The sequence below is a fragment of the Salarias fasciatus genome, chromosome 3 (assembly GCF_902148845.1).
Source record: "Salarias fasciatus chromosome 3, fSalaFa1.1, whole genome shotgun sequence".
Classification (NCBI taxonomy): Eukaryota; Metazoa; Chordata; class Actinopteri; order Blenniiformes; family Blenniidae; genus Salarias; species Salarias fasciatus.
In genome coordinates, this window is record NC_043747.1 from 12,257,271 (window position 1) to 12,272,898 (window position 15,628).

At 43.7% G+C, this 15,628-nt stretch overlaps 1 protein-coding gene across 16 annotated transcripts in view; it reads right to left on the reverse strand.

The window, feature by feature from the left end:
• Window positions 1-15,628, reverse strand: part of LOC115385933 (adhesion G protein-coupled receptor L3) — a 157,468-nt gene that overhangs the window by 44,700 nt on the left and 97,140 nt on the right. For 13 of the 16 annotated variants that reach the window (XM_030088034.1, XM_030088035.1, XM_030088037.1 and 10 more), the window contains exons 9-11: window positions 15,193-15,231; window positions 5,821-6,004; window positions 1,436-1,558 (exon numbers count right to left, since the gene is read on the reverse strand). In XM_030088034.1, the coding sequence (XP_029943894.1) occupies window positions 1,436-1,558; window positions 5,821-6,004; window positions 15,193-15,231 (346 nt within the window). The remainder of the gene's footprint in view (window positions 1-1,435; window positions 1,559-5,820; window positions 6,005-15,192; window positions 15,232-15,628) is intronic. The other 3 variants (XM_030088036.1, XM_030088027.1, XM_030088031.1) reach the window with 1 other exon arrangement.

Genomic DNA, 15,628 nt, shown 5'->3' on the forward strand with positions numbered 1-15,628 from the left:
CACTGAACACACGAGTAAATATCATCTTTAAGATCAAGTCAAAGTGCAGCCTTTCTTTGAAAGGAACAAGAAACCCTTTGAAAAATGTTTTCTGCACTGTGGTTTGGATCTTAATGTTCATCACAGTCTGCCTAAACCTGAATGTAAGCGCACCTTTCCATCTTCTATTGTCAGACACAAAAAAAACAAAAAACAAAACTACTTTTCCTCAAACTTGAGTTTTGATTTGAGGCTCAAATTTAGCAGAAAATTTGGTCCGAGATCAAAACAAACATTGTCCAAACACAATGCGATGACAGGGTGCATGGGATTTCAACGCTATGGAGCTGTCTGACAGTTGGGGTATATAAAAAAAAAAGGCAAATTGTAATGCTGTTCATATAATTTATCCAAAGGTTTGATTTTAATCAAATACCGGGAATAATAACAAAAAGAGTGCAGGAAATGATCCTTTTGTGTGATCATTCTGAACGCAATAATGAAAGCTGCACATTACGACGGAGCGGAATAAAGAAGCTCCTGTCAGGTTTGCTGAAAGACTTCCAAAAGGAGATTAAAAAAAAAAAAAAAGAAAGAAAAAATACATTTTCCCGCATCAATAAACAGTTAATTCGTCCTCCAGACAACTGTGGTTACCGTTTCACTTTCCTATTGCACTGACAAAAGCAACCATTTTTCCACTTAATAATTTCCCATTCTTCGTCTTTCTCCAACACACACACACACACACACACACACGCGTACACATGCACGCCTTATCTCTCCCGCTATCGTTCTTTCAGCACTAATATGAAAGAAAGTTCCCACCCGCCATGATGGCGATCGCTCTCTCAGATGAAAGGGAAACAATTTGGGCGCTATAGAACCAGAGGACGGGGGAAATAACCGCCGCCGCCGCCGCGCGGCTGGACGTGGACTTAGTCATCCAGCTGAGAGGCGCCGGGCGCAGCTTGAGTCCATTCTGATTTGCATGAGCTGATAATAAAGTGGAAAAATGAGGCTGCGCCGCTCCTGGAGATGGCGCCGTATTGTATCTAACCGCCTCGTTTACAGTTCGGAGGCGGGCGCTTGGATGTAACCGATCCTCCGTCCACGGACCCCCGTTTGAAGCCTGCAGGAAGATCTCACTGCTTTTAATATGCACAGCAACAAAAGGATCCGGATAGCAAAGTGGAAGTTATTCTCAAGCGTCTGTAATGAAATCCGCGTGAGCAAAAAGGAAAAAGTTGACAAAAAGGGGTGTTTGATTAATTATGGGAGATACTGTACATGAGAAAGTTCTTCGAGGATCACAACACTGTCTGTATTCTTCAGAAAGTCACATTTTGTCTGCTGAATTTATCTCGACCTTCAAGAATAAAGCGACCGGAGCAGCGAGCGGCTCTAACAATGGGGGACGGGCAAAAAGCGGATTGGTGGAGTTTTGACTGGTTACCGTTGCGGCCGTGCTGCTTCAGCGTGTTGGCTGAGAGGTGGATGGAGTTGCCGTGTCCTCCGGTCTGAGGGAACTTCAGGTCCGGCAAGTTCCCGTCCGTGCTCATCCTCGCTACTTCCAGCTCTGCAGGACAAACGCAAGAAATACAAGTCAACGTTTAAGCATGATTTTACTGATAATGACTCAAATCTGAGCACAACAGGCGTAATTGCCTGAACTATTTAGATTAATTTCCACTTGATTCCACTCGAGCGCGGGTTACGGACAACAGAAGCACGGCATGAGGTCGATCGACTGCCATATAATGCCATATAATGTCTTTATTCAATTCTTATTCATGCAATCTCGCCAAATGGGGGAAAAAAACGTGAATTTTTGCTGCAATCATTCTCATTTTAAAATAGGCAATCTTATGGAAACGGTCAAGAATAGAAAAGAAATTGATTCATTAGAGTTTTTTTTTTCTTTTTTTTTTTTTTCCTACTATTATTACAGTTCCATTGTAAACCATACAATACCAGCTCGTGCTGTAACTTTCATATCTGTTTCAGTTCTTTCAACCTGGCGGTTCTTTGTTTACTTTGTTTTGTTTTTTTCCTATTAATGGGCATACAGTTGATCTGAAGGTCGATACCTCGCGGAAGAGAGAGATTCTGAGAAATCCTGAACAATAACAACGTGCGCATGTAGCCCAAAGCTCTCCGGTGCTTTCAAACAGCCCATTTTAATAACAGCCTTTTAAAATGCTTTTGACATACACACTTTTTTTTTTTTGAAAAATCTTCATATAGGCTGCTCCGTCTTCGCATTGTTGTGCGATCCCGCCATTTCTGAACCGAGGTGACGAGTCGAACACGAGCGCGACGGTTAAAAAAGCCACAGGAAAAAAAAAAAAAAAAAAAAAAAAAAAATCGCTAATGAGAAATACTGCGGCTCACATTAACCAAATTTTCTTTTAAGCTGCATTTAGAGGTAATTATGATTGACATCCAATTGAAATCGTAATGGGGACATGTCATTAATGCTCAGGTGAAGACCTAACAACAGCAGACACCAGCCATTAGCACATTTCAAACACACTTCTAATCCCCCCCGCTAAATCAAAAAGCTTTCTCCGTGTAGTAGCAGGTTTTATTAATCACAGCACCTCCAAAGAACACTAAATGCAACACATCTTTTCATGATTCACATGGCTTTGAAGCGCTGCCTCGCTCTTATTACTTAACGTTCGGGGGAGGTCAGAGTCTTGCTATGAATGACTATCGAGAGTGAAGGTGATATTGTTTTTTTTCTTCAACTGCAGAAACGAGAGGTTGCCTTTGTCGTTTTGAAAAAAAAAAAAAAAAGAGAGAGACGCCTTCATTTTAAGGAGCACAGAGCGAGAGAGATACAAGACGGAGATAAAGACGAGCGAGGGAAGATGGGCTGGCTTTCTCCCGGCAGCTCAACAGCTGTTGCGTCTGAAGCGAGCTCCTAATTTATGGTTCAAAGATTCCGGTGTCATGCGGCAGAGGGAAACGAGCCGCTGATAGGCGCCCGGCCGGAGCAGAAAGCTCGCTCCATCGGCGCTATTAGGCCGAGATGCAACTGAGCTTTTAATAAAGCGGCCAAGTCTGCTCGGGCTTCGGAGCGTCCAAATCAAATCTCCCCACGGGAGGCGGCAGGATCTGTCGATGGAGCCGCGTACCACTGACCTGTGTGGAGATCAAGTTTTGGTTCACAGAAAAAGTGTATTACTACTCGTACACTTCCTTGTCCTTTCAGAGTTTTGTTTCCTCTTCACGATACAAATGGTGGGTGGCCATTTTGCACAATGACTGACTTCACACAAAAAAACAATGACAATAGAGTAATTACAGAGTGACGCCTGCCCCTTTGTAGCTCTGTCCCTGTAACTGGTAATTTTCATGTTCGTATTTATTCATTCACAGAACTATTCTTGTTGGATTAGCTCAATTACCACAATCATTTTTTTTTCCTTCTCTTCTCTTGGAATTACAGAGTTCTATACTGAGCCATCGCTGAGGTCTGTGTGTAATGTTTTTGTCCTGAACGAGACACTGTCCAACATTGAAAGCAATCGACATCAACCAGATAACTACTAGACTGTTTACAGCCAATTGTTTAGTTTATAATTTGCCACCACAGGAGGAAATCCTGAACTTGAAACAACTCCATCAAGTGGAAAAAAAAAAAAAAAAAGTGAGAGAGAGAGCAAAAAAAACCTGAAACTTAATTAAGCCTGATAACACATTCAGCTGATGGTCTGATTTCAGTGGACTGTGACACTTCTGACTTTGATAAAGGTTAGTGCCAATGAAAAGCTACAGAGAGGGCACATCTAATCCTCCCTTTCACACTGAAGCTTCCCATAGTTTCTCTTAGAAAAAAAGAAGAAAAAAAAAGAAATCTTTTGTCTTAATGCTCTCCCGTGTTCTTGTGAAGGCCAAGGGGGGAGGGGGGTTGATATTCCAATTCAACTTAGCTAAAACAATACCCCAGATAGCTCGCTCCCCATTCCCTGGATTCCAAGCCTGCCTTTTGTATAAAGGTAGCATTTTCCTTCTTCTCTCTCTCTCCCCTGCTCTGTTTTCCCGGTGCGGTTGTGTAAAAAGAGCTTACAACAAGCTTTGGGGAATTTCTTTGATGCCATAGGAGTTGCTGAACCCGAAGGCTATACCTTCAAAGCCGGTTTAAATAACACGCTAATCGGCAGAAATCTGTTCATAAGATTATCATGTCGAGAGCGGAGCAAGCCGTCGGTGCAGACAAAAGAGGCAGATGAGCGCCGCCGCGCGCGCGGTGTGACGCGCAAACACAAACACAGACACAATGGCGGAGGAAATCTCCTTCTTTGAAAGCGAGGAGAGGCAGATCTCATTACCAGCTTGAGACTAAATTTGGAGCAGATCTTTCCTGTGGGTCGAGATTCATTTCGAAGCGAGACAACCAGGTCGCCCTGACCAATAAACACAACATGCCACCAGACGCTGTGCGTCTCAGATACAGCAAAAAAAAAACAAACAAAAAAACTCTGCACATTACATGTTAGCCAAAGTGAGGGATTAATAATACGCTGCTGCGGTGATTACCAATGTTTGGAAGGGTCTCCTTGTCCTCATATAACTACCCTTGCATTGGATGAGGGATTGCAGGAGCCAACTGGCTGCAAAAATAAGCCGAGCAAACACAGAGATAAGGCCTAGTAAACATGTCACCCCCACATAATTAACCAGACTACCACTCCGCGCTGTAAAAATCTCACTCCAGTTGTGCAGCCATCGTCTCATTCGCCTCTCCAAACGAGTCCAGAATCTCCTAATACCCAGATGGATTGTGTGCCAGATACAATAAAACCCATTTTATTAATTCTCCTTACGCTCGCTTCCTTTTAAGTCAGCAGACCTATATTTTTAGGTTGCCATGGAAGCAGGAACTTAGAAAAAAAAAACAAAAAAAAACTCCCACATGTTCAGAGGAAGAAAAAAAAAAGCGATCCATAATGACATTATTTCCTTCCATTTCCCTCCAGCTGCCAAAAAAAAAAAAAAAGAAAAGAAAACGTCTATCTAATTCAGTTTTACTTTGTGCTGTGTAAATGGCTCTCAGTAAATTCTGAATTTAAACAACTGATGCATCCATTTTGAAAGACCCCACCAGGGAAAACGGGTAATGACAGAACCTCTATTATCCGTGCTCCGGCTCGGTATTTATGCACTGAATAATGAGCCACTGATCCCTGATCTGCACCACCAGTGGTTAATTCCGGCTAATAATTGACACGAATATAAACACAGTCGTTTGAGATAATTGTCAATTCACAGCTGACTGCCATCGGCCGCGAGCGGCGCCGTCGAACCTCCTGCAACGAGATGAGAGGCGTCACTCCGGTGACCTTCACACTTGATCCACCACCCCGAGAGCTCCGCTGTCAATATGAGACTACGCTGATCAATAGCTGCACGCCGAACTTCGTAACCCCTGTGCAACAAGCGGAACCGGCGAGGGTTGAGAAACTTGAGTGAAAACAGAAAAGAAAAAAAAAACAAACAAAAAAAAAAGAGAAGGAAGAAAAGATTGAGCTCCTTAATTTTAGCTTAAAAAAGGTCTAAATATCGTAATTGGCATCGCCGCCTCTTCCACATGAGCTAATAATCTGCCTCTGAGCAGCTTGAGGAGATAATTCTGCCCAAGCTGGTTTACTCATAAAAAAAAAAAAAAAACAAAGACAGCCAAATTAAATATCATTTGCTTGCTGGCATACTATTAGCGATACGTTCTCTCCAGAGGGAGAAACCCAGATCTCAAATCTTCCTCCTCTGCCATCAAACGCATTTTGGTTAATGTTACTTCAAGCGACTCTATATGTTCAGGTTTGTACTCACGGATGTTCTCCGTGTTCTCCTGCACGATGTCGGTCTTCAGCAGGTTGTCGGCCAGGACGAAGGCGCCCTGCTCCACCGTGTCCAGCAGCATGGTGGCCGCCCGCAGCTGCTCGGCCGTGCTCAGCTCCCTCCAGGCCGCCTGGGCCTGCGGCTGCAGCAGGTTGTTGACCGTCTCCACCATGGCCTGCGGAACCCAGAAGACCGTGGATTAAAAAAAAGAGAGGAGGAGGAGGAGGAGGAGGAGGAGGATGCCGTTTGACGGCGTGATTCGGTAAATGGTGTGAGTGAAGGAGGATCAAAGAAAATTCAGCACTTGAAAAAAAAAAAAAAATCACAATCCCATGAGAGAGCGCATGGAAGACGCATGAACTGTTGCTTCAATTCTATTCTGAACGATTCATAATTATCTTTCTACTGAACAATTTTCTCCCGGTTTATTTTCAAGTGGCTCTCCTGGACATGGATCGTTAACAAATGTCAGGAACACCTGAATGAGTAACGACAATAACCATGCTGAGAGTTCACTGTTGTGTGTTTGGTTTTTTTTTTGTTTCTTTATCTACAAGAAGAGTTAATCATGCAAATGATTCAGAACAGAAGCTCACAAGACTACAGGCCAGATCTTACATGGCTTGAGGCGAGAGTCTTTTAATTGGTGTGATGAATGTTCTTCCGTGCAGACATCTCACACACACACACACACAGGAAGAAAAAAAAAAAAAAAAAAAAAAAGCTAGTACAAGCGGTGAAAAAATTCCCACGGATGCAAAAGGTGTGTTTGCTGGTAGCAACTATCCGAAACCATTCAGCTCCGATCTCCCCTGCATATTAATGGCATTGAACAACCATTACGCCTTCTTTAATCTCCCCACAACAATGCCAAAGTGAGTAAGCAACGGGAAAAGGAGAACATCCTTGAGACAAGATGAAAAATTAAGAACCATTAAAGATTTAAAAATGCCAATGGCGAGATTTATGAAGGGAATACTAATTGGTCAAGCACAGCAATTCATCCCTGGTACCGGTGCACTAAAGAGCAAGAGCGAGCCTGACCGCCCCCCTGGAAAAGAAGCTATTTCTCAGGCTTTACAGAGAAGTGGGAGGTCAAATTTCCTAAGAAACAATCAAAGACCTGAAAATGCTCTGGATGAATATAAACTTGTGATATTCACAGGACTGAAGCAACAACAGATGGCGTCGTGCCACAGGTGAGACCCCGAGTCCCCACAACTCACCATCAATTCCCTTTTTGATCAAAGGGATTAATATGAAAGTGAATAAGAGCTTCAGCATGACTCCACAGGCGCGTGTGGCTAAAGCTAAAGGCGATAAGTGAAATCATGTGTGCATCATATTAAATCCTATTCAGAAAAACAAAAGAAGAATTAAAAAAAAAAAAAAAAGGCTTTCCAGTCACAGAGCGCACTGGACGCCCTCCTGGATGAGGATGATGCAGGACTGACTGCAGACCTGGTTGGGGGATTTCATTCCACACCAGCTGGCTCTTCCCGATTCAAAACATCATACCCTGCACGCATCAAGCCGCCCACGCCGAGACGCAACAGCACACACGCGCGCACACACACACACACACACGCTGCGAGAGTCTGACGCAAGAGTGAGCACACACCTCTGCACCTGCCAGTACACAGGAACATACACAGAGTCGCAGGTACATGCACAGACCGCATGCAGCCACACACACACACACACATACACACACATACACACACACAAAGACACGTTTCGCACTAACTTTGATGTAATTATTCATTATCTGCGCCCAATCTCCAATCACACCTTCTGACATTCAGCTCCAGGCAGAGGCTGATTCACTCTCAATTAAGGAGCTCTTTTTCTTTAGGTACTGACATTTTTTTTCTCTCTTTACCCTTTTGTTCACCACTGCAAGATTTTCTTTCAGCGCTTCTTAAAACAGTGAAATAACGGTTCTTCAGCGGAGGGATTGATGGACTTACAGAATAGGCTGTTTTCACTTTTTCACTTGCAGAGGACAGACACACACATATATATATAGAATTACGAATGACCCAACAGGAAGTCGGAGGGAATGCTCAGAACGGGATAATTGCCAAACAGCAATGAATAAGCTGGCAATGGACGAGCAAACAAGCCGCTTCAAAACATATTAGAGATCCAAGCCGGTCCTGCAAGGCATGTATGAAAGAAAAGCAATAAAGCTGACATTGACTAACGCTGCATCATTTGGATGCAAGGAGATTACCAAGTCACCGCGGCACAAATGAGTCATTATGGTTATTAATATGCATATAGCATGTCAATTCCCATTCATTTAAAGCAGAGAATGAAATCACGACATAAGGACCGTGGAGTATTGTCCCCATGTCGGAAAGGCTGGTGATTGACAGGATGGGCTTCTTGACGAGACAATGCGTGTGCTTGAGCATACGCTTCCAATCTGCGCGCGCAGCGTAATGCAAACATGCTTCTTTTCATTGCTTATAATCGGCAAGAAGGAGCTTCTTTTATGTCGTTTCAGCGTCAATGAGCTACAATCAAAGAAATGCCAACACGCAAACATGATCCCTGTGCATATGGACGATCCCTCCATCATTACGCTCTCCATCCAGCCTTTGTTGAGGAAAACAGTGTGCCGTCTGCTATCAACATATTAAATGAATGGAATTACTTCTAAAGGTCGAGCTGACTGATTTTTTTTTTTTTTTTCCATCTGTGAGTGGTTTGTTCACCTATTTGTGTTCAAAATAGCACTGCAGCTCCCAGCAAGGACACGCATGTCACGACTTTCTTCCTCTTCTTCTTGGCTCTTTTGTGCATCGTGAACTGCAGTCGACCGACTTCTTCAGCTTTTCTCAAGGAGCCGTTTCTGGAAGTGTGGCTGGGAATCTAACGGAACCAGATCACTGGTTCCTGGTTCAAATAACCTCCCATACACTGACCAACCTGTGTTGTTTTTTTCCTTTTTTTTTTGGTAATATTAACAGCACTTGTGCAAAAAAGAAACAGGCCAAACATCTGTTCACTTAGTGGGAATTTTTTTTTTTTGCACGTCATGGATTTCCTCTCTTTTTCCTTTGTGTGTGTGGAACATGACAGCTTTACTGTCCTCATCTGGCCCAAGTTTGAACTCTAAAATGAACACCTTTTGCCCTTTTTTATTAACCTACCCCGACCCAAAACTTAATGGAAAAAGACATTTTAAACCACAGGAACTAAAAAAAAGAAACTATCAGCCATTTCACTGGGCCTTGAAGGTTAATGGGCGTGCTCAGTTCTATCCGGGTGGCAATAAACACAAGCAAAAAAAACCTTTTGATGGAAGCGTTGAAGAAGATCAACTCGACAATACAGTGTATGTGTGGCTTTTTTTCAGCTTTAACGTGTTTCTTGATACCTGCTATCATAAACAACCAATATGTCAGTTTTCTTAAGCTAAAATGCTAACTGAAATTGACTTCATGAAAGAGATCTAATGATTGAGCCACTTTAGCTCATCTCATCTTCAGCCAACTCAGCTATCAAGTTTAACCAGCAAATTTAAAAAATAGTTGTTTTTTTTCCTTTATTGTGACAGCTTTTTCAGTTTTCACAGTTGCGATCAAGGGAACTAGAGATGTGATAAAGAAAATTAAATTAAAATGACATGTTTTTCTCGAGCATAAAGCCTATTTTTCTTCCCAAGTACATCTGAATTGTTAATCTCAATTTTCATGTGCATGCACAAAGGGAGAGATATTGCATTTTGAACACCTTGGACTGAACTGAGAAAATCCCATGTGGTTGGTGGTAGACTGGCACATTTTCAGGCTCAGTGGGAGGAATGGGAGAGGTGACGGAGGGGTAGGTGGCGTACCCGGGTAGCACAGCACGCCAGTCGCCAGAGCTCGAACATGACGGCGTTCTGCTATTTTACTGCTATTAGCACTCTGCCACTCCATCTGTCAAATGTAGCGGCTTAACTGTGCTGCTCCAAACCCCCCAAATCACTTTTTTTTCGGACTGATCTGTTTTCGAATGGTGAACAAAAACAAGGTGGGAGTATGTATGCGTCTTCCTGGTACAGGAGGAAGCGCTCGTGGTCGGCGATCGCCACTGCAGGAACGTTCCGCTTGGAACAAAGATGATGACTGGCTGTGGAAAGCTGCAGTGCACGGGCCATTTGTACCTGAGCGGAGCGGTAGGAAGGAAGGGAGAGGTGGACATTAGCGTGCGCTTGGCACGAGTCCAAGCCAACCCCTAGTGCGTGCGCCTCTATCTGTGAGCTGATTGATGAAATGAACTCCGGGTCTGGGAAATTGATTCTGGCTGAGTCTGATCTCCCTCTCTTCTCTTCCTGCCCGACTCTATTCCCCTCTGTTCCTCTGCTCTCCTTCCTTCCCGCTCACCGGTGGGTTCTTCATTTTTGTGTTTTTGTTTTTTTTGCAGGACGTTGAAGGCTGATTCCCAAACAACAATAGTAAAAAAAAAAGAAATAAAAAACCCAAGGTGGGATATCTTGTTCTTGCTGTCCTCCTCGATCTGACTCCATGTCTCCAGGCACAGGTGAAGCTGTTGCATCACTCCGCTTCTCTTTTGCCCATTTTGTTTTACCTGCTAGCCAAATCATCTGTCTTCTCCGAGAATCTCTGAAAGCCTTCTGCTTTAATATTTCATGATGCCTTCTCTCCCGTAAGTGGGTGGTTGCTTCTGTGTAGGTGAGTTTCTCAGGGATTACCTTTGATTTTTTTTTTCTCTCTCTCCTCGTCTACTTGCCTCGTGTGTCGAGTTTCATCCTGTTGCTTCCCAGATAGTGACCTTTAACTTACCTCAACAGGAGAGGAATCCAGCCATGTTTTTGAGAAACAAAAGTTGCTGTCTGCATATTTCCAGGATATGAATGGTCTCACTATGTTAAAACAGTCAAATGTTCTCTTTTTTTAAATTGAAATATTATTTTCATCACAATTCCGCTCCTCTTGTTTGCTTGTATTAGGAGTGTAGATGCATTAATTATGGTCATCAATGTCAAATCAATTCTTGATTAACAAATCAACTTACAAAACTAAGCGTTTTCACCTTGATATTGTCATTGCTCTTTTATCTGATTACCTTCAAACTTCTATAAAGATAATGGAAGCCATTTTCCTAGGCAGTAACCAAACATTTCTCTCTCATATCCTATTTCGGGCGGCTTTATTGGTATTGAATTTCCCTGAACAAGTCAAATAAGGGGACGCTAAAAACTTCTTTTAAATTTCCTTAAAACCTCATAGCAATAGCTGGATTTCTATTCCGGGTGACTCTCAACCATTAAACTACCAAGTCCCAGGAGAATATGCCCTGTTTTTTGCATTTCACTACAAAATGTTGCCATGCAAACGGACTTAAAAAGAAAATCTGAAAGTGGGAATGGTTAAAAAAAAAAAAAAAAAAGTTTGAAATACAAACCAAATCAATAAACAAGAGATCGTTACTACTAAGTGTTAACTAAGACTGCAGTTTTATCTGATAAGTCAACATACTGCTGCTGAAAAGACTTGAGGTGAATTTCACACTCGAGCCTGACTCATTAATTCCACAGTTACCTTAGTGCTGAATAAAGCCCAGCTTTCAATCTGTTTGTGTGTGTCTGTGTGTGTGTGTGTGTGTGTGTGTGTATGAATAAAGAAGAGTACATAAGCAGAAAACCGCTGAACATTCACAATTATTGCCGGGTCCTGATCGGCGGAGCCGTCTCCACTGCAAGCACCGCTCGCTGGGATCGCTCAAGCGTAACTCTGAACTGCGGTCCTGATGAGGAGGTCTGTGTTTATGAGGAAGTGGTTATCTTCATCTTTCAACAAATTGACTACCGGGGAAATTTTTATCATCTCGTTACAGGAGCCTCCCTCTGTTTCGCCTGCTCTAAGGTCATCCCGATCCGTGACACTCCCCCGGCCATCTTCCCGTGCAAAAGGTGTCACTTTAATGAGGGTCGGGGCTTGATAATATCCTCCCTCTGTCTCGCAAATTCTCCATCGCTTTCTCCCGCTGAAGATTTTTTTTCCATTCGCGATATTTTCTTGTGCTGAAGCCGCAGCAGTCACAGTGCAATTCATGATAAGTCCCTCATCTCCACCTTGCAGGAAAACAAAATAAAGCGCCGGCGTGTTTGACTCTCAGAACGACAGGGATGGGCATAATCACAGTAATTGGACAACCATAATGTCACTGCCTATAAACAAGCTGCCATTAATATGACCAAAGGCGAGAGGCAGGGCGCCATTTTTTTTCATCATGTTTGCTCAAAATCAAAGAGCACAACAGAGCAACATTCCTGCAGGGGAAAACACACAACATAGGGAGTTATCATTACAGCCTTTGTAGATTTATCAAGGCCAAACCCTTTTCAGTGGGATTACATGGGCTTTGACGTGCAGCAGATATGACTGCTCATAAAAAACGGAAGAGACGTTCTGAAGTGATTGTGTTTAATCATCTGCACGAGTTCAGCCGAGGCAAAGCGATGGCTCCAGGTTTGAATGTAACTACAACTACAAGTAGCGTTTCGTACTGAAACCTTCTCTTAGTCATAACAAAATAAATATATACCATTTAAACAAGATAGCAGCCCTCAATCAAGAAGGGAATCACTGTTAACCTCATTCAGGTTTATCAGACACCGTTTGGAGCGTCGTCTCTTCTTCGCCACAACAACACCTGCACTCCTGTAAACTGTCTTTTCCCACGGCGGCGTCTGCGCCGCGCGTGGTCTCAGAGCAGAGGGGGGGACGACAGAGGCAGGTGCGGCTCTCATTTGCTTTGTATTCCTCTGCTAATCCCACTTATGTCAGCCACCAGGGTCCTGTTGGGAGAAAACACTGCCCAATTTCCCTAATCAATGAAGGTCCCTCACAGGCTGCCGCCGTGTGCAGTCGATGCCTGTGTTTACCTACGGCCACAGATGTTGCTCCATTATTCTGGTTCGTCGAGTGAAAGCACTTCACTGTTGTTTGAATTTGTCGACGCGGCGGCGGCGGCGGATGGAACGGAGGATGAGCTGCACAGCTGAGCTTTGTGTACAGCCCCAGTCTGGCAGTTTTAGCGCGGACCCTCCGAGTGTACACTGCGGTGTGAAAACATGAGGCCAGATGCACCCGTGACGGCGTCGAGATGAATCTGAGAGGGGGAATGTTCTCGGATAGGCCGCGACAATAAACCCACTGACGTGAAGCAAACAGCATAATCTCATTACAACGCTGACTATAAGAGTGGGATCTATTAGGCAGCGAGCGAACAGTCGGTTCTTCTAGTCCACTTGTAGGAAGCAAGAAACACGAGCAAGCTTCAGGATCTGAATGACTTTGACAGAGGCTAGACCAAGACGACTTGATGAAAACATGTCCAGAGGGGCAGGTCTCATGAGGCGTCACCTATGCGAAATAGTTTTGAGCTGCATTAAAGGCAGCTGGCGAACCAGCAGCGGGGTCGTGAGTGGCGAAGGCGCCGCACACGAGGCGGAGAACGGCCCATGTGGTCCGACTTCTACACTGTGCGAGAAAGGTGTCAGACCACAGTGTCCATCGCAGTTTGCAACATGTGAAGCTGTGTTGCCATCAAAAGCTCGTGACGACTCCCTGTCCTCTGCTGAAAGCATGTGCATGTCAGGACTGAAGCAAGGAGCAATAAAGGCGCATACTGTACATCCTTTATCCAGGGGAAGACAGCGCTGGGATGCACCCTGGGAGGAAGAGCAAGCGAGGGGATGTGATGTGTTGCTCTTAACACAGCGCAGCTCGGAAACCAGCTGTGGCACACATGATGATAGTCCCTTGACACGTGACAGCGGCAGTATTCCCTGACGGCGGCGGCGGTGGCCTCTTCCAGTGGAGTGAGCAAAACAATAAGGCGTAGTTGGGTTGAAAGTTGTGGCTCATTATTTCATATTTTTGCGTCAATATTTTCTGCTTCTCCGTCTGTCTGATTAAGTTTTCTGTGGCTGTGCTGGTTGAGCAGGTCATCTTCCAATCCCAAGGTTGATGGTGCAATCCTTCATCTCACTCTTGCAAATGACCGAACCCTAAATTAATCCCAATTGGTGCACAGCGGTCATTACTGGTGTGAGTGCATGAAGGGGTGAAAATATACGACACAACCAAAGTGTACAAGATAACTGGCTTCCCTAGATATGCAAATAACATCATTCTGAGTGTTTTCATCAGATTTTCATGCATTTTCATGAATTAAAGTTAAATATTTTTGTTTGTCTAAATATATTATGCCATTATCTTTACCAGCATAAAAAAAACCACTCTGCCAACCTGAACTGTGACCACACACACACACATCCTGCATTGAGCTTTCAGACGCAGATGTTGACAATAAGGAAACCATCAAACACCACCAATCGTACCTTGCACTAACGAACCCATCTGTGCACACGAGCACGCTCAAGCATACACAAACACGCATTACACTCGGATGCCATTCGCACAATCGCATGACTGTAAATAAAGTGGCCCGTCGACATGCCTCGGAGAAATCACGGCGATGTACATGTTGCTTAACATGGGCGCCGCGACGTGCACATATAAAAACAACATCTGGCTCTAATGTGCAGCTTAATATAAGCCATCTGTACGGGAGACGGGACCGTCAACTTCTCCCATGGTTCCCCTGTGAAGGTAGAAATTATTCTGATGACAGCTAAAATGTCACTTTGGGGATAAGAAAATCACTCAGTAGCCCGAGAATTAGCTGAGAGAAGCGTAAGAGCCCCCCCCCCCCCCCACCACCCTCCTTAAATTGGGACAAGTATGTATTATGCATCGGGGGAAGCAGAACATCAGACTTTGGCTGAGTTGGTAGTTAGAAGTTGACTTGTTGGTATAATGAGGTCACTTCTTCTGCCTCTGAAGCATTTGCTAAGGAATGTAGACATGTGTTGCACGGCTGAGAGCTATATTTTTGACTGATGCTCTCACTTATGTGCTTTTTCTTTTTTTTTTTTTCCTTTTTAGTGAAAAAGCAGTGCTGATTTGATAGTTTGGGGACAGCTTAGACACTCGAGTAATCCACATCGAATAGGAGGCATTTCGAACAGAAGTGATGGACAGATTGTCAGTCTCATGCATACAATAAAAAACATGCAGGGGATATGATTATATGAATAAAAAAAAAAAATGGTGAGTTTAAGGGATGATGGCAATGAAATTTGACCCTTTGCCGCAGCGTCAGACTGGATGTCACCAAAAATGCAAATTACTTTTCATCCAGCCTTATTGACCTTGATTGGGGTTTTTATTCTTGCCATTTCAAAAGGCCAAACTTCAAATGCGGATATAATGATGAAAATGACAGTAAAGTTACCACAATGGAGAAAATTTTTTTTTTTTTTTTTGTTCCAAATACCTGAACATAAAATCGACACGAGCGTTCTCTCTTCTGCAGCTGCAACCCAAAGAGAATCAGACAGAAGTTAGCAAAAAGGTCAGGAGGTCACACACTTCAGATGGTTTCATGCTTTTTGTACTGATCGCAATGCAGAGGAAAAAAAAAAAAAATTACTCCTGCAATTCAACTGTGTGAAAGTAAAACACATTAATAACACAGTAACGCGGAGTTGCTCATGTCAATTAGCACTGAAATGACGCAGACGGCTGGGAAAAAGCCGGTTGACACTTTTAAATATGATTTCAAGGCTGCCATTTTCTTTACGTTTTATTTCGCGCTCAGGAAATTCGTGCGGGGGAGCCCGGGAGAGCTAGTTATCCTTTAAAACTCAGCCGCCGCTGAAGGGGAGATAATGCTAGCAGCAATTTAACACACCTGAAAAGTGACAGCGAGC